This window comes from Melospiza melodia, chromosome 24 (genome assembly GCF_035770615.1).
Source record: "Melospiza melodia melodia isolate bMelMel2 chromosome 24, bMelMel2.pri, whole genome shotgun sequence".
Taxonomy (NCBI): domain Eukaryota; kingdom Metazoa; phylum Chordata; class Aves; order Passeriformes; family Passerellidae; genus Melospiza; species Melospiza melodia.
The window spans coordinates 12,048,115-12,073,730 of NC_086217.1; the positions used below are offsets into that span (position 1 = coordinate 12,048,115).

The window sequence follows — 25,616 nt, forward strand, 5'->3', positions numbered from 1 at the left end:
TCAGCCCCGGGGCCGCTTCTCCATCCCGGGAGAGGCACCGGGGCCGGGGCTGCTGCAGCCTCTGCGCACCCCCAGCTCCCCCTTTGAAGCAGCAGAAGTGCAAATGAAGCACTTGTTCCTCCAGAGGTGTGGGTTTGTGTAGTTCAAAGAGGGAGGCGCCTTTATCTGCCTCGATTATCGCTGCTCTTTGTGCTGATTCGCACTTTCCCAGGCACTGAGTCAGGAAGTTCCAATCACTCCAATTTCAACACCCGATCTTTGCAATTAAAAAAAGAAACAACGTGTTTTTTTAGATACTTTCGGCGCAATCATTAATCATCATCATTTAAAAGATTTTCGCCTCCTGGATTTTGCCGCTCCCTAATTTGCATAGAGAAAAATAATATGTGAAAGTAATTAAGATGAACAGAGGCTTAATTATCCTGCATCGCAGGGTCAAAGTGTCGCAATTAATGTTCATCCAAGGGTAATTAATTTCGAGAAGCTTTGAAAACTCCACTTCCCTTTCATTGCAGCATGGTGCCTCCGTTCTCACCGACCACCTGCTTCTCCTCGGGATTTCTGAGAAACTCCCACGTGTGGTGGCTGCCAGGGGCTCTGCAGGGCCTTTCCCTGTTCTGTGGCACAGGGGGTGTGTGTGTGTGTGTGCCTTCACAGAGTGCTACACTACTGCAGTTACCTGTTCTGTGAAATCCAACTGCATCCCAGAGCCCGCTTCTGCATCCCAGAGGCTGATTCTGCATCCCAGAGCCTCATTTCACATCCCAGAGGCTGGTTCTGCATCTCAGTGCCCTCCTCTGCATCCCAGAGGCTGATTCTGCATCCCAGAGGCTGCATTCACATCTCAGTGCCCTTCTCTGCATCCCAGAGCCTGATTCTGCTCCCAAATCCCTCCTCTGCATCCCAGTGCCCTTCTTTGCATCCCAGAGCCTGATTTCACATCCCAAAGCCTGATTCTGCATCTCAGTGCCTTCCTCTGCATCCCAGAGCCTGCTTCTGCATCCCAGAGGCTGGTTCTGCATCCCAGTGCCCTCCTCTCTATCCCAGCGCCTGCCTTCACATCCCAGAGCCCTTCTGTGCATCCCAGAGGCTGATTCTGCATCCCAGAGCCCTTCCCTGCATCCCAGAGCCTCCCTTCACATCCCAGGGCCCTCCTGTGCATTGCAGAGCTTTCCCCAGGCACTGCTGCCCACCCAGAAGAGCAGAGCAGCTTGCAGGAGAGCCCTGACACAGTCCCTAAGCATCTGTGGGGTTTTATTGACCTGGGAACGGGACCTGGGGCAGGGAGGCAGGGAGGCAGGGAGGCAGGGGCTGCAGGAGCTCCTCACAGAGCACTCCCAGCAGCTCGTGGCTGGGAGGGGCTGCACAAGCAGGCAGGTGTGCGTTACCTGGACTTTCATCTCGCGGTCCGTGTCCCAGATGCGGATGATCCTCACGTCCCCAGAGGTCATCAGCAGCCCGGTCTCCTGCTCCCAGTCCACCACCATCCCTGCTCCTGGCACACAGCAAGGCAGGGGCACTCAGTGCAGGGCACCAGGGTGCGCCGGGCACTGCCAGCGCCAGAGGAATGCACAATTACACACACACACCTCACACACATACATACACACCTCACACAGAATTACACACACACAGACACACACAGAATTACACACACACCTCTCACATACACACAGAGACACACAGATACAGAATTACACACATACACATACAGAATTACACACACACACCTCTCACAGAGAATCACACACACACCTCACACACACACACACATACACACCTCACACAGAATTACACACACACAGACACACACAGAATTACACACACACACCTCTCACACACACACAGAGACACACAGATACAGATTCACACACACACACATACAGAATTACACACACACACAGACACAGAATTACACACACACCACAAAGACACAGAGACAGACACACAGAGACACACACAGCCCACACAAAGAATTACACACACACACAGAGAATTACACACACACCCCACACAGAATTACACACACACACCCCCCACACAGCTCCAGCTGAGACTCAAACAGCTGCTCCTGTGTCACAGACATCTTTTTATGAAAATCCTTTCCTTAGGATTTTTTTCCTCCTGAGAAGCTGAGAGGCCTCGGGAACAAAATGTTCAGCACCAGGTCCCATCCACACTGCGTTAGAAACGCAAACAAAACCCCGGGAGCACCACAGGAGGGAACCAGAGAAGAACTCCAGGACTGGTGTCTGTGTCCAGCCCCTGTGAGGCAGAATTCCTGCCTCACACAACAGCATCATCCCAGCCTCATACAGAATCATTCCTGTCCCTCAGAGCACCATTCCTTCTTCTCAGAGCAGCATTCCTGCTTCTCAAAGCAGGAATTTCTGTCTCCTAGAGGAGCATCCCAGCTTCTCAGAGCAGAATTCCAGCTTAGAGCATCATCCCAGTGTCTCAGAACAGCATCCCTGCCCCTCAGAGCAGCCTCCCAGAGCAGCATCCCAGCCCCTCAGACCAGAATTCCTGCCTCTAAGAATCATCCCAGTCTCTCAGAGCATCATCCCTGCCTCTCAGAGCAGAATTCCTGCCTCAGAGCAGCATTCCTGCCCCTCAGAACATCATTCCTGCCCCTGAGCATCATCCCTGCCTCTCAGAGCATCACCCCAGGCTCCCAGAGCAGCATCCCAGCCTCCCCTCGATGCCAGCCCTGGTCTGTGGTGCTGAGCAGTGTTTCATAAGCACCCAGAGCTGGAGGCAGAGCCCTCTGCAATGCAGGGCTGCAGCTCCTGCCCCAGCACCCTCAGTGCCTCCATCCCTGGGTCTCACCCCACAATGAGCTGTTCCACGAGGCACAAACGTGCTTTGTCTGGGTCTGCTGCAGGAACCATCCCCACAGGACACCAGGCTGCCCCAAGGGGCTCCTTTGTCACCACGGGGACACCACCAGTGTACCAGGACATCCAGAGCACAAAGGGAACTGCAGCTCATCCTCTGAACACGCAGTTCTGCTCCAGGTGATGCAATGACCTCGTTCTGCAGCTCCACAGAAACACTGCCCCTGTCTCCTCCCTGAACACCACATCTGGGTGGATTCCTGCTCCTGCCCCATCCAGGGGGTCACTGATGGGTGCTGGCAGGAGGTTATTTACAGACATGAATGAGATGGGGCTGCTGAGGAACCTGCCTTGAGCTGTTTTATTTTCCAGCATCAGTCTCATTACATGATTATGACAATGGGAAGATGCCAGCAGCTCACAATCTAGGCAAAAAACTTAATGTTACAACTCACTTGATAAGCTTCTTGCCCAATCACACACAGCAAAAGCACATTGACAGCAGTTCTATCCAACCACTATAAGCACAGGTACCTTTGGTTAAACAATGCTTGCTTATTTCAAATACAATACCTGCTTGTGAGCCTTAAAACACAACGCACAGAGCCCCATTATCAAGCTTCAACCTTCCTAATATCTTGCTAGATAAACCTTCTGCAGCTTAGAGAGCTATTCAGACAAGCGTTAACACACAGGCCATTGTTCCGTTTGCCTTTGCTTTTTCTACAGTTTAAATAATTTTTCTGCTGACCAGTCTCATGGCTGCTGCTTAGCTCTAACCACAGGTCTGCTGTATCTGAGGGCCTGCTTTCTGCAGCTTTCCCAAAACCCTCTGATTTTGTGGAGTCCCACAAGTGATGTTCACTGGGAGCCCCTCACCTCACTGCAGGGATGTGGGCTGACCTGGGAGCCTGGGCCTCCATCCCAGCCCCAGGGATTGTTCTGGGAGCCTGGGCCTCTATCCCAGCCCCAGGGACTGTTCTGGGAGCCTGGACCTCTATCCCAGCCCCAGGGACTGTTCTGGGAGCCTGGGCCTCTATCCCAGCCCCAGGGATTGTGCTGGCAGCCTGGACCTCTATCCCAGCCCCAGGGATTGTTCTGGCAGCCTGGACCTCTATCCCAGCCCCAGGGATTGTGCTGGGAGCCTGCACCTCTATCCCAGCCCCAGGGACTGTTCTGGGAGCCTGGACCTCTATCCCAGCCCCAGGGACTGTTCTGGGAGCCTGGGCCTCTATCCCAGCCCCATGGATTGTTCTGGCAGCCTGGACCTCTATCCCAGCCCCAGGGACTGTTCTGGGAGCCTGGACCTCTATCCCAGCCCCAGGGACTGTTCTGGGAGCCTGGGCCTCTATCCCAGCCCCAGGGATTGTGCTGGCAGCCTGGACCTCTATCCCAGCCCCAGGGATTGTTCTGGCAGCCTGGACCTCTATCCCAGCCCCAGGGATTGTGCTGGGAGCCTGCACCTCTATCCCAGCCCCAGGGACTGTTCTGGGAGCCTGGACCTCTATCCCAGCCCCAGGGACTGTTCTGGGAGCCTGGGCCTCTATCCCAGCCCCATGGATTGTTCTGGCAGCCTGGACCTCTATCCCAGCCCCAGGGACTGTTCTGGGACCCTGGGCCTCCATCCCAGCCCCAGGGATTGTGCTGGCAGCCTGGGCCTCTATCCCAGCCCCAGGGACTGTTCTGGGAGCCTGGGCCTCCATCCCAGCCCCAGGGATTGTGCTGGCAGCTGGCAGGGCTGCAGAGGCAGCAGAACAGGCAGGCAGTGCTGGGGATGATGAACACCCTGAAGGGTTTGCATTTGTCACCTGCTCAGGGCCCATGTGACAGCAGAAACGTGGAGCTGAGATGGATCTGGCCATGCCCATCCCTGGGGAGCTGTGGAGCTCCCAGGAACATTTCCCAGCTTGAGGAAAAGGTTTCCTTGTGAGCAGCACCAGGTCCTGCCCAGCTGCGCTGCCAGGGGCTGCTCTGGGCAGGGGCACAGGGAAGGGGAGCAGAGTTGGCATTTTTGGGGACAGAATTACCATTTTTGGGGGCAGAGCTGCCATCTCTGGTGCCTCTCTCGCTGTGCCTGTCAGGATTTGTCCCTGAGGATACCCAGCAAGGAAGGACACACAGATGGGCAGGGAAGGTCTCACTGAGGGAAGAGGCTCCACAGGGATTACACCAAGGTTGCCATGAGAGACAAGCAGATGGAAAGGACAAGGCTGGAATAAAAGGAGGGAGATGATTGTGGAATCCTGGAATGGTTTGGGCTGGAAGGGGCCTTCACAACCACCTCAATCCACCTCATACCATGGCACCACTTCCCCAGGGTGCTCCAGCCTGGCCAGGGACACTTCAGGGATGGAGCTGCCTATGGTGTGCCTGGAGACCCTGCATTTCCTGCCTTCCTTATTAAAACTTAAACAGTTCAGCTCAGTTTGTGGCCCCTGGAAGAGGCAGGAGCAGGATTTGGATCACCCAAAGCAAGGATGGAGGTGGTGGGTGCTGGCCTGGCCTGGGGGCTCTGCTCCTGGTGCTCCCCAGTGTGCCCTGGCCAAAATGGGATGAACTGGGAGTGCTGAAGCACAACTCCAGGCTGTGTGAGGAGCAGAAAAGCCCTCGCACAGAAATGTCAGTCACTTGGAAGTGTGTGAGGGGAAGGAAAGCTTCCTCTGACTGTGAAATGTTCCATCCAGAGCTGGCACTCACAGTATGGAGTGGGACAGAAATAGCTGAACTATTTCTATGTACAAGCATGGCAGAGATGATCCAGGATTGGCTCATGTTTCCATGCTCAATTCAGAGCACTTTGGGATGAGGAGGGAACGTGGGACTGAATACTAATGATCATTTCCTTTTTAATTAACAGAGGTCCTACTCCAGGATGCTACAACTGAGCCTGCAGCCCACCCACAGGGCTCTGGCTGCTGGGCTTGGCACCTGAGCTGCTCCTCACTGAGATCCTCCTGTATCACTGAACACCTGAGCTGCTGCTCACTGAGATGCTCCTGTATCCCTGAACACCTGAGCTGCTGCTCACTGAGATCCTCCTGCACCTGAACACCTGAGCTGCTGCTCACTGAGCTCCTCCTGTATCCCTGAACACCTGAGCTGCTCCTCCCCAGCTCCTCCTGCACCTGCCCAGCCCCAGATCTGGCTCTGCCTGCCCTGCCACTGTCCCAGCTGCTGAGAGCAGCACACAGGGCAGAGCTGGCACAGGGCAGAGCTGGCACAGCCCCTGGCACGGGACAGTGCTGCTGGAATGCTGCTGCTCCCAGCCCTGCACTGCTGCAATGCATCAGCAGCTCAGAGCACAGCTTTCCCCTAAGGGATATTTTGTTCTTAGATAATGAGCAGCAAATCCTCCACAGCTCAGGGAAAGGAGTTTTTAAATGGCTGTGGTGGAAGTGTTGGTGTTTTTTGGTTTGGGTTTTTGTTTGTTTGTTTGTTTTTGAGCCTTTTAAAGGCAGTTTTGTATGGCTGAGTTTATCCACACCAGCAGTTGCTCCTGCAGGTAGAACTGCCCTTGGCTGTAAATGCAGGTAGAACTGCCCTTGGCTGTACATGCAGGTAGAACTGCCCTTGGCTGTAAATGCAGGTAGAACTGCCCTTGGCTGTACATGCAGGTAGAACTGCCCTTGGCTGTAAATGCAGGTAGAACTGCCCTTGGCTGTAAATGCAGGTAGAACTGCCCTTGGCTGTACATGCAGGTAGAACTGCCCTTGGCTGTAAATGCAGGTAGAACTGCCCTTGGCTGTAAATGCAGGTAGAACTGCCCTTGGCTGTAAATGCAGGTAGAACTGCCCTTGGCTGTAAATGCAGGTAGAACTGCCCTTGGCTGTACATGCAGGTAGAACTGCCCTTGGCTGCAAATGCAGGTAGAACTGCCCTTGGCTGCTCCCTCAGCACTGTCCCTGAGCCAGAGATGTTTGCCTGGATGGGACAATTCCATGGATACCCTCCAGTACCGTGTGGCGAGAGCAGCTGCATTCCCAACATCTGCACTGCCCTGGATGCCAGGGAGCGTGGCCAGGCTGCCCTTGGCATTTCAGAGGAGTCAGGAATATCCATGGAACACCACACAAAGCATCCCGGGCTCCGAGTGATCACTTTTAATCACGGCCCCTCCTGGCTGAGCAGTGAAGCACATCCCTGCTTCAATTTCCAGGAAGCAGTGGGAGGCTTGGATGACCTCACTCCTCATTAATTTCTACAACATCCTCTCAAAAAGTGTCCCCCTCCTCCTGCCAAGGCTCTGCAGCGAGGGACAGCAGGAGCTGGGATGCTGGGAATTCAATTAAGAGAACACAAACCCCTGGAGCTGCCATTTCTCCAGGGAATTTATTGCCATCAAACAATCCGACCAGAGCTGTGCCAGCCCTCCCTGCTGATGGGGGCTCCTGCTGCTCTCTCTGCCCCCTGCTCTCAGGATGAGCCTGAGCCTGATGCCTTGACCAGCTCCTGCAGCAGGCTGCAGCTGTCCCCCTGTCCTTCCTGTCCCCCTGTCCCTCATCCAGCCCGGCCTGGGGCACTTCCAGGGCTGGGGCAGGACCCAAGCATTGCTGATGCTGCCAGGAGAGCACCAATTCCACACATTTTTATTACTTTGCTGCCAAGAGAGCACCAATTCCACACATTTTCACAGCTCTCCAGAGGGAAGGGGGAATGCTGGGGCTGCCCTTGTCACCAGGAGGGCAGAGGCAGCTGCAGAAGGGTTTCATGGCCCTGCCCTGCCCTGAGCAGGGGCTGCCCTGGCCCTGCAGCAGCTGCATGGATTGCTCTGGAATTCCCTGAACCTGCTCCTGCCCAGGGATTCCTGAACCTGCTCCTGCCCAGGGATTCCTGAACCTGCTCCTGCCCAGGGATTCCTGAACCTGCCCAGGGATTCCCTGAACCTGCTCCTGCCCAGGGATTCCTGAACCTGCCCAGGGATTCCCTGAACCTGCTCCTGCCCAGGGATTCCTGAACCTGCCCAGGGATTCCTGAACCTGAACCTGCCCAGGGATTCCTGAACCTGCCCAGGGATTCCTGAACCTGCTCCTGCTCTGGAATTCCCTGCTCCTGCTCCTGCCCAGGGATTCCTGAACCTGAACCTGCCCAGGGATTCCTGAACCTGCTCCTGCCCAGGGATTCCCTGAACCTGCTCCTGCCCAGGGATTCCTGAACCTGCTCCTGCTCTGGAATTCCCTGCTCCTGCTCCTGCCCAGGGATTCCCTGCAGCCAAGCCCTGCTAATTTTAGCCTTGCCTGGGCGATTCCAGCGCCAGGCACAGCAGCAGCAGCAGCCACACATCAGCTCTGCCCAGCTCTGCCCCAGCTCCCAGAGCACAGGGATGTGCTGAAGTGCACTGAGGAGCTCTGAATCAGCCCCTGGCAGGGGCCTGGCTGATGAATCAGTGCAGACACAGCCAGCCCTGATCAGTCAGCAAAGATCAATCATTGATGAGCATCCTGAGGTGACACCCCCGGCACCAGGGATGCCCTGACACATCCACCATCTGCTGCCCACCCCCGTGGGACCCAGCCAGCAGCCAGAGCCTCACAGAGCCTGCAGATCCTGTGGGACAAGGCTGGGGGCTCCCCCACCTTCCCTCCGTGCAGCAGAGTGGGGTTTGTGACATTTGTCACAGTCCCAGAATCCCAGAAGGATTGGGGCTGGGCACAGGACCTTCACGAATAAACCCCAGCACCTCCTTTACACAGGACCTTCACAAATAAACCCCAGCCAGCCTTTCCACAGGACCTTCACGGATAAACCCCAGCATCTCCTTTCCACAGGACCCTCACAAATAAACCCCAGCACCTCCTTTCCATGGGATCCTCACAAATAAACCCCAGCATCTCCTTTCCACAGGACCCTCACAAATAAACCCCAGCATCTCCTTTCCATGGGATCCTCACAAATAAACCCCAGCCAGCCTTTCCACAGGACCCTCACAAATAAACCCCAGCCAGCCTTTCCACAGGACCTTCACGGATAAACCCCAGCACCTCCTTTCCACAGGACCTTCACGAATAAACCCCAGCACCTCCTTTCCACAGGACCTTCACAAATAAACCCCAGCACCTCCTTTCCACAGGACCTTCACGGATAAACCCCAGCATCTCCTTTCCACAGGACCCTCACAAATAAACCCCAGCACCTCCTTTCCATGGGATCCTCACAAATAAACCCCAGCATCTCCTTTCCACAGGACCCTCACAAATAAACCCCAGCATCTCCTTTCCATGGGATCCTCACAAATAAACCCCAGCCAGCCTTTCCACAGGACCCTCACAAATAAACCCCAGCCAGCCTTTCCACAGGACCTTCACGGATAAACCCCAGCACCTCCTTTCCACAGGACCTTCACGAATAAACCCCAGCACCTCCTTTCCACAGGACCTTCACAAATAAACCCCAGCACCTCCTTTCCACAGGACCTTCACGGATAAACCCCAGCACCTCCTTTCCACAGGACCTTCACAAATAAACCCCAGCACCTCCTTTCCACAGGACCTTCACAAATAAACCCCAGCACCTCCTTTCCACAGGACCTTCACGGATAAACCCCAGCACCTCCTTTCCACAGGACCTTCACAAATAAACCCCAGCACCTCCTTTCCACAGGACCTTCACGGATAAACCCCAGCCAGCCTTTCCACAGGACCTTCACAAATAAACCCCAGCACCTCCTTTCCACAGGACCTTCACAAATAAACCCCAGCACCTCCTTTCCACAGGACCTTCACGGATAAACCCCAGCCAGCCCCACAGCAGCTCCATTTGGAGCCTCCCTCCCAGACCCTTCTGCCCAGGGATGCTTTGGATGTCCCTGGAGAACAGAGATTCCCACATCCCCCCCACCTCCTGTGGCTGAGGGGGCTCAGAGAGGCTGACAGGACTCTGAGGAAGGTTCCCCTGCCCCAGCAGGGCTGTGCCTGCCCTGGGAGCACAGATCCTGCATCCCCATGGGCACAGGCACAGGGCGGGGCAAGACACAGGTGGCACCAAAGCCACAGGAACCCAGAGACCCCTCAAAGCACAGCAAATCCCACCCAGCTACCCCAGAGAGCTCTGTCCACCCCATGAGCACAGGGAACAGCAGCACTCACCTCCCTGCTTGCTTCTGTCCAGGTAGATGGACACCCTGCGGGCCAGACCTGTGGAGACAGACAGACAGACAGACAGACAGACAGACAGGGTCAGGGGCGCTGCTCAGGGCCAGCCAGAGCAGAGCCCAGCCCCAAACAGGGACCAGAAACAGCAGCTCCAATGGAGGAACGTGAAAGAGAAGCAGCAGCAGCAGCCAGAGCAGCCCATGGCTCCCTCCCTCCCTGCAGCACAGCAATTTTGGGAGGGCAGCAGAGGCACACAGCAAGGAGCCCTGCAGGGCCTGGGGCTGCTCCCAGCAGGGCCAGGACAGACAGACAGACAGACAGGGAGATCCTGGGAGCTCGGGGCTGCTGGATGGCTCAGGGTTTGTGTGCCCAGAGCTGGGAGGGCAGCAGGGAAGCAGCTGTGCCAGCCCAGCTCTGCCCTCCCAGAGGAGATGGATATGCCAGTTCTGTGCCTGCCTGTGCCAGTTCTGTGCCTGGATGTGCCAGTTCTGTGCCTGCCTGTGCCAGCTCTGTGCCAGTTCTGTGCCTGGATGTGCCAGTTCTGTGCCTGCCCTGGGCTGCTGCCCCTCCCAGAAGATGAATTCAGGTTTTACACATTCCCCTCTCCTTCTCTGAGAGTGGAAATGGCCCCAAAGTCCAGTTCTGGCTGTTCCAAAGTGCAGCTCAGAGGTGAGTGTGACATTGTGGCACAGGGGAGAAGCTGGGAGAGGAGGGAGGAAATCAATAGTGGAGCAAACAAACTCCAGTGAAACTCCTGAGCTGTGCAGCTCCAAAATGCATCCTGAGTTCTGTGAGGCAGAGCTGGACCAGCTGTGGGCTTGGCACAGATGACTCTGAGGGCTCTCATCCATCTCCACAGGGACCTGCTCCACTTTGGCTCTTTTGAAGTGGCTGCATTTATTTCTCTCTCCACAAACAGATCTGTCCTGCTCTGCTGCCCAATGTGCTGGGAAGGTGCAAGGCAAAGAAAACAGGCCCCAGACTGCTTCAGTCCACAAAGGAAAGAAAAGCCAAGGGGAAAAACCCAATCCTAAAGAGAAGAGATTGAAAAGTTTCCCCAGCCCTGTTCTGGCAGATGGAAGCAGGCAGCTCCCAGAGCTCTCTCAGCAGAGAAATGCACTGAAGAGCTGGAAGGGCTGGGTCAGGCTCCTGGCATGAACACATCAGCTCAGAAATGAGAACTGTCAGCGTTTAAGGTCAGGATGAATGATGGTGGTCATCCCATGTGACCTCCTGCACAGCATGGGCCTCCTCAGCACCTCCTCATCAATCCCTGATTGAGCCACAGCACAGCCAGGGAAAGCTGCAGCCTTGATTAGAAATGCTCAAGTGACAGAGAATTGCAGCATTAGCACCTGGTGGGGTCTGGGAAGGAGGAACACCCGCTCCTGGAATGCTGCAAAACCTCCTTTAATGTCCTAAAACCTCCTTTAATATCCCAGAACCTCCTTTAATATCCTAAACCTCCCTTAATATCCCAGAACCTCCTTTAACATCCTAAACCTCCTTTAATATCCCAAAACCTCCTTTAATATCCTAAACCTCCCTTAATATCCCAAAACCTCCTTTAATATCCTAAACCTCCCTTAATATCCCAAAACCTCCTTTAATATCCTAAACCTCCCTTAATATCCCAGAACCTCCTTTAATATCCCAGAACCTCCTTTAACATCCTAAACCTCCCTTAATATCCCAAAACATCCTTTAACATCCTAAAACCTCCTTTAACATCCTAGAACCTCCTTTAATATCCTAAAACCTCCTGAAATGTCCTAAAACAGATTTCAGGGTTACACCAACTGTTTTTCTGGCTTCATCCCACGTGTGGCTGGATGCCAGTGCTCCTTTTTACACCCTTTTGTGCCCAGCTTTCCTGGCACTCCAAGCAGGCCAATGTCTCACTGTGCTGTCCTTCTGCACGTGCCAGATTTAGAGCACACGTCCCTCTGCCCCCTCCTGACCCACAATAACCAGGGGAGAACAGGAGCCAGAATGGGAGCTGGGGCTAAAGGAGGTCACAGGTGCCACCCACGAAGCTGCACCGAGGATGATTTTCAGCTTTTCCCCCCACAGAAAGCTCAGTGGCACCCACCTCGTGTGGTTGGCAGCATGTCTGACAGCCCCTGCCAGGCTGTCACCATCTCTGGGTTCTTCTCCAGGTCTGCAAAGTTCTTCCACACCCTGATGGCACCATCGTCTGGGGGAGCACAGGGAAAGAACACAAAGCAAAGTCACTGCTGGTGCTGCAGCCCCTTGTGCTCCAGGAAGGAGAGCAGAAGCAGAGCTGAAGTCACACAGACCCCAAAGCCCAGAGTGTCACTTGAACACTTTCTGTTGGGGTTGTTTTCCCTCTCTAATTTACATCCACAGAACCTCAGGCTTTGTTCTGCTGGAGCTGTTCTGGAAGAGCTTTTCTCCTCCCTTGAACAACACCTGACATTCAGAGTCCCTCCATTTCCTTGACATTCATTTTCTGCAGGATTCATCTCTGGATTGGTGCCGAGGGCCACACAAGTACCCACTCAACACAGAACAGCCCCACAGAGGCAGCAGCATCAAGGCCCAGCCCATCAGCAGCAAATCTTTCAAGAACATTGTGTATTTTTTTCAATTTGCTCCCCATCTGTGAAACTTTTGTGCTAAGAATCAATAAATTGAAAGAAATATGTCCTGAAAGCTCTCTCAGCTCCCCTTCCCCCTCCCTTAATTCCACCCAACCTGTGCAGCTGAGCAGGAGGAGCTGCTGAAAACACTCTGAGTGCCAGGTTGGAATGGTTCCTTGGGAGAGGAGCAGATCTGACTCACAGCTCTGCAGAGCCTCTGGCCAACATCTCCTCCTGCAGCCCCTGCCCAGGTGAGACAGGGACTGGAGGGAGACCCAGAACCACCCGGGGGCTTTGGTGCTGAGGCTGAGCCCTGCCTGCTCAAGGAACAGAACCGCAGCTCCTGTGCTTTGCTGCTGCATTTTCAGCTCTAGGCAGCAGCTTTATCCAGTGAAATCACCTTCATCCAGCTGAAATTACCTTTATCCAGCTGAAACCACCTTTCCCCAGCTGAAACCACCTTTCCCCAGGTGTGCCACAGCAGGGGTGAGCACAGCCTTGCAGTGACAGGCAAGAGACTCAGGTGGGAATGGCTTCAGCAAGTGTTGGACTGGTCAGTCCTTGGAAACTCTGCTTGAGAGGTTTTCAGCACTGCCAGGAAGATCCTGCAGTGTCCCCAGCCCCCCGTGGGACACCGTGTGCTGTACAGAGTGTCCCTCACCTGTGGCAGTGAGCAGCAGGGAGCAGTCCTGCCCGTTCAGGTACTCCATGGCCGTGATCCGCGTGTACCGGGGGTTCCCGTTGTGGAAGTAATCCAGCTTCTCCCCTTTCTCCCAGTCCCAGAAGCTGTGGGAGGAACAAACACTAAGCTTCCAGTTCTCTGTGCCAGCTGTAGAGATGCACTCCTTACCCAGTCTGGGATGTCTCCTTTGCAGTTTGGCATGGTTGGATTAATAACACATCACAGAATCATGGAATGGTTTGGATTGGAATGACCTCAAAGCCCACCCAGTGTCACCCCTGCCATGGCAGGGACACCCCAACTGTCCCAGGGTGTCCAATCCCCAGTGTCCAGCCTGGCCTTGGGCACTGCCAGGGATCCAGGGGCAGCTCTGGGCACCTGTGCCAGGGCCTGCCCACCCTGCCAGGGCAGGATCTCAACACCTCCAGCTGCTGAGAGAGCCAGGACAGGGGCACAGCTGTCCCTGCTGTGACTCCCAGCCCTCAGAGCTGCTGTCCCACGTCCCCAGCCCTCACCAGATGCTGTCCTTGTCAGCCACGGCGATGCAGGGGGTGAAGGGGTGGAATTTCACCACGGAGGGCACGCCTGGGTTCCTGTTGAGGAAGATCTGATCGTCCAGCCGGGAGATGCCTGAGGGACAGCAGCAGCTCAGCTCACACCAGGAATGCTCTGCAGAGCCCCAGCTCCCAGTGCCACCAGGAACTCACCCCAGTTCCCACCAGGAACCCTCCCCAGCCCTCCCAGGGGTTCCTCAGACCCCAAATTGTCTCAGCCCTTGAGGCATAAACCAAGAACTGTGGTGACAGACCCTTCATCCTTCAAAGAGGGTTTGTCACACGCTGCAAGCAAAGAGAAAAGCCCAGCCACACCCAGGGAAATGCCAGTTTGTGTGCAGGGAAAAACCAACACCATTTACCTAAAATACAAACTAAATGCCTTTTTTTTTTTTTTTTTTTTTTCAGTTTAAGATACAGCATTTCACTGTAGCTTGTGGATTATTTATTTAACCTTCCATTTGAGTCCCCTTAAATTTTAGGTTAATTTGCAAATGAAAAATGTATTTTCCATGGAGACCTTAAAATGATGGGTAAAGACTTTTCCTATCTTGTCTTCAGAGCAGTTTGCTATTCACGAACAGTGCAGGGACCCCAGCACTGCTGGGTTCTGGCACTCTCTGAATTCATCACACAAACCCCTAAACCCAGGAGACATCCATTCAACCCGAGTTTGTTTTAGAATGCATCCATTGAATCTAATTTTCATTAAAAGCTTGTGAGTCTATTTTAATTCTTTTTAATATTTCACGTTTTCATTATTTTTTTAATGAATAGTGGCATTTCAGGCACTCAGGTCAAGCAACCAAATATGAACACTGTCTAGAAAGAGATTTAACTTCTCCAGGCAAGCATGAAAAATCCCCTTCTTTGTATTCCATCAGATCTCCCAGGCCATCTCCTGGGCTCTGGGATCATTGCTGCATTTCTCTGGCTGATGATATTCTGCAGATTCCTGGTGTGAAGCTCCACACTGCACTCCCAGGAGCAGCCCCCAGTGACAGGGCTGAGCCCTGGGCCCTTTCCCCTGAGCACACTGGGGTTTGCAGCCCTGTGTGCCTCCAGGAGCATCCCTGGGAGGAGCAGCCCCCAGCCCTGCTCTGGGAATGCCCTGGGGAGGCACCAGGAGCTGCTGGAACTGAGGCTCCCCAGCCTCTGCTGCTCAGGGCAGGGGAAATCTGAGCAATGCAAATTCCTCAGGAAGCCTCATTAGGCTCCACTTTACTCGAATAAATTCCTGTGCTGAGAGGATTCCAGCCCAAAGCTGCCTCAGAGAGCCCCAGAGATTCAGCCCCAGGTTCCTGGGGAGCTCCTGCTGATGCAGCACAGACCTGGGGCACGTTGGGAGCAGCACACACACAAATACCCCAAATAAAATGGGGTGCAAGGGGCAAACCAGCACTCACAGAGCTCAGCAGAGCAGGGAAGGCGAGAGACATCCCTGAGGTGTCTCCTGACCATGTCTGTCCCACAAACCCTGAGCCTGCAGCTCTGGATTTCACCCTCCAGCATTGCACCCTCCATCCCCTTAAAAGCAGAGGCTGAGCTGGTGACCAAAGCCAGCAGCTGAGAGCAGAGAGGTGGGGCAGCAAATGGAAACATCTGCAGAGCAGGGAAACACCTGCAGAAGGTGGGAAACACCTACAGAAGGTGGGAAACACCTGCAGAAGGTGGGAAACACCTGCAGGAGCAGGGAACACCTGCAGGAGATGGGAACACCTGCAGCAGCAGCAGCTGGGAACACCTGCAGGAGGTGGGAAACACCTGCAGGAGGTGGGAAACACCTGCAGGAGCACCAGGGGAACACCTGCAGCAGGAGGAGCTGGGACACACCTGCAGGAGCAGAACACCTGCAGCAGCAGCAGGGAACACCTGCAGCAGGTAAGAAACACCTGCAGCAGCAGCATCTGCCTTGCTCTCACCAGCTGAGGGGCTGCAGGGGGCCATCCCCAATTGGGCCCAGGGCTGACTGGGGCTCCCAGCCCCAGCACTCACCCTTCTGGATGATCTTCTGCGCCTGTTTCCTGACGCGCGCGTTGCGCAGGAAGCGCCACTCCCGCTCCTTGCGGATCTGGCTCTCCAGGTCGTGCTCCTCGGGGATCTGCAGCACAGGGACACACACACACAGGAGCTGTGACCCTCCAGGAGCTGGCTGGGTGATGGCACCGTCCCTCCTGTCCCCTCTGAGCGCTGTGGGTCTGGTCTGGGTACAGCACAGATTCCTCTCCCCGCACTCCTCAGCATCACGCAGCAAGCCGAGATCAAAGAGGGAGCCCAGCCCTGTGCAGCCAGCTCAGAACACACTGAAATTTTTCTTTTCCTGCTAATCAAGGGCTGCTGGCCGAGCAGGGCATGGCCACACTCCCAAATCCCCGGGACGTTCAGGTTCCCACCACCATTTAGCAGGAACAGCCCTGTTCTGGTTCCCTGGTCTGAAAACGATGCCCCTGTGTCACCTGGCTTTGGTTATACACAAAACTCCCCCTGAAACTGGAGAGTGGCCCTGCAGTCACAGCCACCCTGAGCCATTTGATGATATTTATCCACACCCACAGCTCCAGGTTTCAGCACTCCATGGCTCCCCTACAAAACCTGTGCTCCAGGCACGGGGCCAGCCCCAGTGCAGCTCCCACCATGGCTATTCCCACCTTATTCAGGAATCAGCTCCTGAGATCTCACCCCAAACCATGGCAGGAGCTATGTATGAGGTGTTTTTCATACTTTAAAAATTATCCAAGATTCCCTTCTCCAGAACCATCCTTGGATCAATTAAGGAGCTGAGCCACAGGGTTCTGATCCAGCTTCCTTTGGTGCTGGCTGCTCCAAAGGAGTAACTCTTGGAGAAGGAAGACAAATTCCCCACAAAAAACCCTGTAAGAAAGTCCTTAAATCATCTGTCACTATTACAAACACTGCCTTCAAACAATGCTATCCTTTGGAAAACTACTGCTACTGAGTTGGACTTCTGCTTCTGTAAAATAAATAAAAAATAAGAAGCCCACCCTCCACTTTTCCTCCTGGCAAAGAAAAAAGCACTTCATTTCAGCACAACACCTATTAGACAAGCAATGACAAACGACCCCTAATGAAAAGCAATAAACAAACCTGAGCTAAAATACATCAAAGGAATTTGAGAGGGGAGAGATGACACCTACACCTTAATGAAAACCCAGCTTCTCTGGGAATAAATTAAAGCAAGCCCAAGAAAGAGCCTTGGCACAGCAGGGCAGGCTAAGAGCGGGCAGGTGAGGGCTGTCCTGGCCCCCACACCCACCCACCTGTATGGCTCTGGGGACAATCCTGCCAGGAGGGAGGGAGGATCCATGGGAACACCAAGGCCAGCTCTGGCCACGCTCCAGCCGCAGGATGGGGACCATGGCTGATCCTTCCCCCATGCAGGGAGCAGCTGCTGCACCCTCCCGGCAGAGGTTTCCCTCTCTGAGCTCGGTGGGAGCCAGGAGGGGAGCAGGGGGCCCTTGGCACGAGCCCCAGAGGTCAGTGCAGCTCTCCCTGGCCCCCATCCCTGCAGCAGGGCAGGATCCCCCTCCTCTCCCAGCACCCAGGGCCAAGGCAGAGTGCAGCAGCCCCGGCAGGACTGAGCAGGGAGGGCTGCTTATGTAATTCTCACCTTCCAGGATCCTTCCCAGCTCCTGCCTGCATGTTCTGCCAGCCCTGCAAACAACAGATGCTGGCTCTGCTCTCCCTGCCTCGGGACTTCCTGACAGCTGGCACCGAGGCTTTCCTGCACCCCGTGGCTCCCAGCACAGCCCTGAGCCACCAGGGGCTGCAGGAAGAGCAAAAGCTTCTGCAGAAACCAGAGCTGGGCAGGGACCTGCTCCTCCTGGCACAGGGAGCATTTCCAGTGCAGCTTTTCCTCCCTCCGTTCATTTGATTAGATAATCAATAAATCAAACCTGGAGTGATGGCTTGAAACAGGGCCCCTGATTTACACTGGAAATTAATCCCTCAGTCTTTCCAGTGAGAGCATTCTCAGGGCAAGGTCCATGAAGCAAAACTAAATTCATCAATTAAATATGACTAAAGATGCACTCACAGTCATTTTATGTTTATTCATTACAGGAACAGTTGTCTTGTCTTTCCCTGTTTATGAAGGCAGGCAGCAGCTCCAAAGGAACGGCTGGAATGAAGCATCAATGTCATTTCTCCATCAGCACTTGGTGCTCTTCTCTCTCTGCCTTTTTCCTGAGGCTGAAGCTCCCAAAAGGCAGCAGCCACCAGGCAGGACTGTTCCCTGTTGCTGCAGGAACAGGGACTCCATGGAAACTCAGGCACACCCGAGCTGTCACTCCTGACTTCCAGCCAAGAAACCCCAGGGAAAGTTCTCAGAGAGAAACTCTGCAGTGCCTGCACACAGAGCAGCCAGCCCAGCCCCAAAATCAGCCACAATCCCCTGTCAGGACAGGGAACACCTGCAGGAAACTCCCTCTCCTTGGCCTTCCAACACTGTAGAAGCAACAGGGAGATCAATGCTCTCCCTTGTGTCATTAGAAAACACAAATTTTGTGCTCTCCAAGCTTCACCCAGAACTCACCAGCTGGAATTCCCAGCTCAGGAGCTCCTCCAGAGCCAGGGCTGTGCCCTGCTCCCCTCCCTGGGACACACAGAGCAGAAATTCCCCTTCCCATGCCTCTCCTCTCCCTGGCTGCTGTGAATTAGTACAGGAATGCTCCACGTTCTTTATTGCCTCCCCCGAAGCAATTTAGTCTATTTAATGTGCAGGAAGCAGTAGTAAAGCCACTCCTCCACAGAGCTCCCCATGTCCCCACTGCCCCTGCCCGTGCCTGGCTGCCTAATCTGATTTATTCTATTAATAAAGACCCCCCTCTTCCCTGGGAAGAGGTTTCTTAGGGAGCAGACAAATGGTTTTAATAAGAACTAAGAGCTCAGACATCATCTTCCTCCTCCTGTGCCCTGGTCTGGGTTGAATCAAGGCTCTGAAGCTCATCTTGGGGAGAAGATGCCCTGGTGGAAGCTCGGCCAGGCAGCCCAGCCCCACGGCCCAGATGTGCCCTGAGGAATTACCGGGTGGCTCAGCAGAGAGAGAATTTCAGAATTTCACAGGGGAGAAGAAGCCCAGGTGGAAGCTTGGCCAGCTCAGCCCCACAGCCTAGATGTGCCCTGAGGAATTCCCGGGTGGTTTCAGCAGAGAGGGAATTTCAGAACTGGGAATTTCAGAATTCCCCAGCAGCTCAGGAAGTGTCAGGCAGCGCTTCCCTGGCGATTCCCTCTGGAAATCCAGAGCCTGCCCTGCTCTGACAGCCCTAAACCCGGGCAATTATCGCAGGCCAGCAGCTGAAGCTCTGCGGCGATGGCTCAGCCCCCCAGAGCAGGCAGCACTAAAACCATTTCCCCATTATCTCAGCAGCACTGCCGGGACACAAACACCCTGCGAGGGCACTGATGGAGCCTGGCACCGGCCCTGCCCACGGCAACCCCTCCATGCCAGAGATGCAGCGCCAAGCCCTGACACCTCTGGGCTCCCTGGGACTCCCAGAGCACCTGGAAGCTGCCTTTAATGAGGGAGATTTACTGCTCCTTCTGTTTCATACTTGAACCTGAAACCTGAGCTCTGGCTGAATGAGACATTCTGGGAATTTAGCAGCTAAAACATTCTGGGAATTTAACAGCTTCTCCTTCCAGTCACTGATATCTTTGCCCATCTCTTAAGAGCTCTGGTTTGAGTTTTTCCTGGAACAAGGTTTCAGTTTCTCTCTCACTTCACACAGAGAGAATTTAGTTACCCAAACAAATCACTTCTAAAGAGACCTGGATGTAAATTTGTCATTATCACCCTTATTCTTTGCTTTAACACAAATTCTTACATTATTTTAGACTTGAAACCCCAACAATAATGCACCCCAAGCCTCCCCAGGCACTCTGGGCATGCAGCCGTTCTCATTTTCTCCTGTGTGAGTTAAAGGTGTCAATGTTGGAGCAGAGCACAGCTCCCAAACCCCACCCGAGGGGGGCAGAGGGTCTGTCCTGCCCCAGGGCAGCCTCCCCACCACTGCTCTGCCTCTTCTACCACAGCCAGCTCAGAGAGAAAACAGCATCTCTCACTGTCCTGCCTCTCGCTGCCCTTCCTGGGAAATAGGGCCTTCATTATTCCATTTATTTACTTTAAAAACCAATTCATTTTAGCCATAATGCAATGTTCTATACGCAGAGAAGCACAGCATTTCAGATTAACAACTCTGCAGTGCAGCCATGCAAAGCTGGGGGTCTGACACAGAACCTCTCCTCATTCCTTTGGTTTTTGTGGGCTGTGCTCCATGGGGAGCTGAGTTTTCCCCCCCATGGGCTCTACCTGTCCCACCCTCAGCGACCCTTGTGCTCCCTCTTGAGAGGAATGGCATATTTGTCTTTACAAACATAGATAAAACCAGCACTGGGAGATAAAAGAAACAGTGGGAAGGATCCCACTGATTGATGAATGGAAAAAGGTATTTGCTTGTACAAATAAACTTTAGGGTTGCTGATAAATGAAATTAGGCATTGAAAGATGAAAGAAACAATGGGGAATAAAAAACCCTGAATTCCACAAGAATTAAAAATTAAAAGGGAAGGTTGTACATTAGAGGGGAATCTTTGGTGTGAGGTGTTTTGGGAAGTCTGAACCTCTCAAGCATCTCAGAAATGGGGAAAGAAAGAAGGGAAATGTGGTTGGGAAATTGGGCTAAAAAGGAGGCTGCGTGCTCCAAAAATTGGAGAGACCCCAGGGGAAAGGCCCCATGGCCTTTCCCTTTATTGGAATAAAGTCAAAGGACTCCTCTGTCTCCTTTTGGACATAAACCTCTGCTGTTTGTGGATTAACTTTCCTGACACTCTGCTCACTGTCACTGACAGGAGCAGCAGGATGGAAGGAGATCCACTCCTCTGCCTCCCCAGGAAGGGAAGGGAGGCAGGGCAGGGCTGGCAGGGCTCAGCAGGGTTACCTTCATCACGGGCTGGGCGAAGTACTTGGCGCTCCAGTCGCAGAACCCCGTCTGCACCGCGGCCGAGATGAAGCTCTTGTGTCCCACGGCATCATCAGCATCATCAGCTGTCTGTGGGGAGGGGACAGGGCTCAGCCCCTGCAGGGACACCCCAGGGACACCCCCTGCCCCAGACAGGCACCAAGCCCTCAAACACACTGCCCAGGACAGGGAACTGTGCACACCCAGCTCTGGGACTGGGGTTATGGTCACTCTGCACATCTGGTCAGGGTTATGGTCACTCCTTGCAAAGGTGCACGCTCCCTCAGCTGCAGGATCTGGGCTGGAGCAGCCCCATGGCACCTCAGGCAGGTCCCAGCAGCAGTTCTGTCCCAGGGACGGGGTGTGGGAAGCAGTGAGGATGACTCAGGATCCAGACACAGCTGGTGCCAAGGTGGATGAGTGTCTGTCTCACAGCACAGGACACCCCAAGGGAAAAGGGAAAAGCTGCTCCTCTCCCTCAGGTTTCAGCTTTCAGAAATACAATCCTGGTGCTGCCAAAGCCCAGAGAAGGAAGGTGTTGCTGCTGCTGGGGCTGGAGAGCCCTGAGGGCAGGGATCTGCCTCTGGGGTGTCACTCAGGCACACGAATGTTTACAGAGCACTAAGCCATGGACTCTGATTACACACACTGCTTAGTGGCAGAAGTGAATAATGCCCTATCAAAAGCTGTTAAACACAATTTATCCTGAAGAAAATAAATTAATCAATTTTTATTTGGCTGCTTAGAGGCAGCCAACCTGGATTAGCAGCAGCTGGAAGCAAACGAGGGATGCACAGAAATAAACCACAACAAGCAGAAAGTGGGACAAACCCCAGTGGGGAGAGGCTGTCAGAGCAGCCTCCTTACCTGCTCTGGGCCTTTGTCGAACATTTTCCTTGTCCTGGGGAACTGGTGGGAGTGGGGGGTGTATTGGACGCCCACGTTGGTGACGCTGGGGCGCTGCAGCTCCCGGCTCACCGCCGGCTTGGGCACCTCGTTGGTCAGGCTGGAGCTGCTGGTGCTCGTGGTGGGAGGGGACCCTCTGAGGACAGAGCAGGGACAGGCTTTGGGTATCGCTGCGCATGAGATTTGCTGTGCATTATGTCATTTTCACTTTGTTTCCTCCTCACAAGGTTTGTGTTTCGCTGCGGTGCCTCCTCTGCAGAAACATCACAGCTCCAAAGGCCAAACCCACCCCAAACCAAGAGAGAACTCTGTCTGTGCCAGCTGCACCCTGAGGGGATGAACCTCAATGTTCTGGGAATCTGTGATGCCTGACCTAAGTCACCCTGACCAGGGACTGAATTCAAAACCATTCGAAACCATTTGAATTTAAGCTGGGCCCTCTGTTGGCATCTCACTGGTGCACACTGGGTATGGAACCAGCAGATCTAACGTGTGCTGTTTTCTCTTGGAGAGGTGTTTTGGGCAATATTCCCATTCTCAGCCCCCACTTTGCCCCCAGCACTCTCTGTTTCCCTGCAGCTCAGGCAGGTGATTTGTCCATCAGTTAACCCCAGCTTTTATCAGCTCCAAGTGCAGCAGGCACAGCTCAGACGTCACTGGGAATTTGGGCACCACAGCTCAGGGAAGGTGAAAGCAGCCAAGCAGCAGCTCCTCCTTTCAGTTCAGCTGGTACCCAGTGGGCTTGTTACTCTTTGCCCTAAAGGAAAACAGGCAGAAACTCCCCCCTTTTCCCAGAGCTTTCCCTCCTGGACACCTCATTCCCAATTCCCAGTCCCGGGGCAGCTCCCGGGATGGGGCAGGGCAGGGAGCACCCAGCCCAGCCCCAGAAGGTGCTGGAAGGCCGGGCTGCACTTACCCCACTTGGTGGATGTGCATGCCCTTGTTGGTGGGGCTGGCAGGGGCCGACTGGGTCAGCGAGGAGGTGTCCAGGATGCGCTGGGGGCGAGCGTTCACCGTGGCCTGGGGAGAACACAGGGGGCCTGAGCAGCTGGCACGGCCCGGCACGGCCCTGGTACAGCCCTGGCACACCCAGGGCAGGGAGGGAGCTCCCTATGGCCGGGGGGCGGAACAAAGCCCCCAGGCTGCCCCCAGCACCAGCTGCTCCCACTGCTGGCTCGGGCAGGAGCATTAGCCCAGAGTGCCTCTGGCTGCAGCCAGGACCTGCCCTGCACCCCAAACACAGGGCAGGGGCACAGCCTGGGCCCCCTCAGTGCCCCCACAGCCACCAGGCTGGCCCTCACACCGTGACCATTAATCATAAAGCACGTTCTGAGCCTGGAGGAAAGGAGGCTCAGGGGGATCTGGCTCTGCACAATGCCCTGACAGGAGAGGGCAGCTGGGCTCTGCTCCCAGGGGACAACAGGGCAAGAGGAAACGGCCTCAAGTTGTGCTAGGGGAGGGTCAGGTTGGACATTGGGCAAGATTCCTTCCCTGGAAGGGCTCTCCAGCCCAGGGCAGTGCTGGAGTCCCCACCCCTGGAGGGATTTAACAGGGATGTGGCACTTGGGGACATGGTCATGGTGGCCCTGGCAGTGCTGAGGGAATGCTTGGACTGGATGGGCTCAGAGGGCTTTTCCAGCCTAAATGATTCTGTGATTCAGCCTCAAGCTTTCCATTAAAAACACCTGGACAGAGCAGCCTGGGCTGAAGCAAACCTTCCTCTTACTATTTTTTGATTTCAGCAAGTCTCTGGAGGCCCACACTGAGGCCTGGGCCCTTGCTGTTTGTTTCGGTGCTCACAAAAGCAGGGCTGGGCGTTTTCCAAGGCTCAGGCCGGGAAGGGGGGCTGCTCCATTCCCATGTGCACCATCACCACCAAAGGCAGGGCAGCACAGGCTGGGAGGGGCCCAGCAGTGCCTAATGAGGCCGGGGAACAGAGCAGCAGCAGCTCCTGCAGGAAGGCTGCACGCCCGGGCTGCCCACACACCGGCTGCTCACACCCAGCACAGCCCTGAGCCCTTCTGGAGGAACAGACCCACAGCCCTGTTTCCAGGAAAATCCTGAGCAGGACACGCTGCTCTCCTTTGAGAACTGCAATCACACAATCACAGAGCACTGGGCCCGGGAGGGACCTCTGCACATCACCCAGGTCACACCCCTGCCAGGGCAGGGCCAGCTGGAGCAGGTGACACAGCAAAGTGTCACTTTGGATGTCTGCAGAGGGGCTGGGATGGGACAGTCAGGAGAAACTCTGTCCTGGGAGGGTGGGCAGGCCCTGGCACAGGTGCCCAGAGCAGCTGGGGCTGCCCCTGGATCCCTGGCAGTGCCCAAGGCCAGGCTGGACAGGGCTGGGAGCACCCTGGGACAGCGGGGGTGTCCCTGCCCTAGGATGGGCTTTAAGGTCCCTTCCCACCAAACCATTCCATGGCTCTGCAATCTTCAGTCCCCCAGCACTCTCCAGATGTGGAACCCCACGAAGAGTTTGCCACTGAAGCCCCCAGCCCCAGCCAGGCCCCCCAGACCTGAGCTGGGCTCTGCTCAGCTCTGCCAATGGAAGAAAACCTGAGCTGGCCCAGCTCCAAAATAAAGCCCCTCCTTCCCTGAATTTTACAGTAATTAAACCAAAATATGAAACCCCTGGAACATTCAAGTGTTTTACATCACCTGAGGCAGTATTTTTGTTTAAGCAAGGAAAACAATTTTTGTTTGCATTCACTGGTAAAATTCAGCCCCTGAGTGGGCAGCAATGCACACACCGGGGAGGAGCAGTGCCCACGTCCAGAGCTCCCTTCCACATCCAGCAAGCTCCAGCAGCACGAAGGAGAGGTCTCAGGACACACTTAGCAAGGATTTAATTGTCACTGATTTGCAGCAGACACTGGCCAGCTCCTGCCTGAGCTCCCACAGAGCCTCGAGCTCTCGCGCTCCCGCAGCACTGCTCATGGCATGGCCAGAATGGGACTGGGAACAGCCAGGGCAGGGTCTGAGCCTCACAGCCCCCTGTGCTGAGCAGCTCACAGCCTGTTTGTTGTATTTGGGGGTTTCTTTTCATCACAAAGCCTCGTTAGAAGCTCCCACAGAGCCTCGAGCTCTCGAGGTCCCACGGCACTGCTCACTGCACAGAACAGCACCAGGAATGGCCAGGGCAGGGTCTGAGCCTCACAGCCCCCTGTGCTGTGGATGCCCACAGCTCACAGCATGTTTGCTGTGTTTGGGGGTCTGGTTCCATCACAAAGCCTCGTTAGAAGCCACCCAAGGCGGGTGGTGCTGGCCAAAGCAAAGCCCCCACATGCACAGCACGACCCAGGAGCGACGCTGTCCTTAGGGCACTTGGGGCTAAGGCAAAGGAGAACAAACACTTTTGTTCCCTGAAGCATCCCCAGATCCAGCCCTTGTCAGTGGGAATGCTTCCTGTTTTCCAAGGCTGCTGGAAGAGCTGTTGCCTTAGGAAGCAGGGGCAGAGCAGCTGGCCCAGCCGTGCAGGGTGAGATGCAGAGCCCCAGAGCTCTGGGTTTGGGTCAGCACAGCACAGCCAGGCCCTCCCGTGCCAGAGCCAGCACAGAACCCTCCCCAGGGATGTGACAGCACAATGGTCACAGCTCCTGCTGGCACAGCAGCGTGGACACCAGTGCTGACACTGACCCACCCCTCCACTGGCCAGGGAGCAACTCCTGAGAACGCATTTGGGTCAAGAAAAGCAGATCTGCTTCCTCTTTATGTCCCTTTTAACAGCAGGAGCAACATCTCATATTGCAGAGAGCCTTCCAAACACAGAACTTAAACAGTTTCATGCATCTAGAGCAGAGTGAGGGAAATTTTCCACCCTTTCCTTTCCTTCTTGCCCTCGTTTGGCACCTCCAGCCTGTCATTTGTTGTACCCCTGTCTCTCCAGGGAAGGGCTGAGCTTGCTGCCCCCACTGCCAAGAGAATCCTGTCCCAAACCCAGCCCTTACCACTCACTGGCACGAA

At 54.8% G+C, this 25,616-nt stretch overlaps 1 protein-coding gene across 2 annotated transcripts in view; it reads right to left on the reverse strand.

Annotated features, from left to right (window-relative positions):
• RPTOR (regulatory associated protein of MTOR complex 1) overlaps nucleotides 1–25,616 on the reverse strand; it is a 102,308-nt gene that overhangs the window by 8,389 nt on the left and 68,303 nt on the right. For both annotated transcript variants that reach the window (XM_063176017.1, XM_063176018.1), the window contains 9 exons: nucleotides 22,564–22,667; nucleotides 21,609–21,783; nucleotides 20,721–20,831; nucleotides 15,760–15,865; nucleotides 13,726–13,840; nucleotides 13,190–13,314; nucleotides 12,018–12,122; nucleotides 9,920–9,967; nucleotides 1,389–1,495 (listed from right to left, as the gene is read on the reverse strand). In XM_063176017.1, coding sequence (XP_063032087.1) covers nucleotides 1,389–1,495; nucleotides 9,920–9,967; nucleotides 12,018–12,122; nucleotides 13,190–13,314; nucleotides 13,726–13,840; nucleotides 15,760–15,865; nucleotides 20,721–20,831; nucleotides 21,609–21,783; nucleotides 22,564–22,667 — 996 coding nt within the window. The remainder of the gene's footprint in view (nucleotides 1–1,388; nucleotides 1,496–9,919; nucleotides 9,968–12,017; nucleotides 12,123–13,189; nucleotides 13,315–13,725; nucleotides 13,841–15,759; nucleotides 15,866–20,720; nucleotides 20,832–21,608; nucleotides 21,784–22,563; nucleotides 22,668–25,616) is intronic.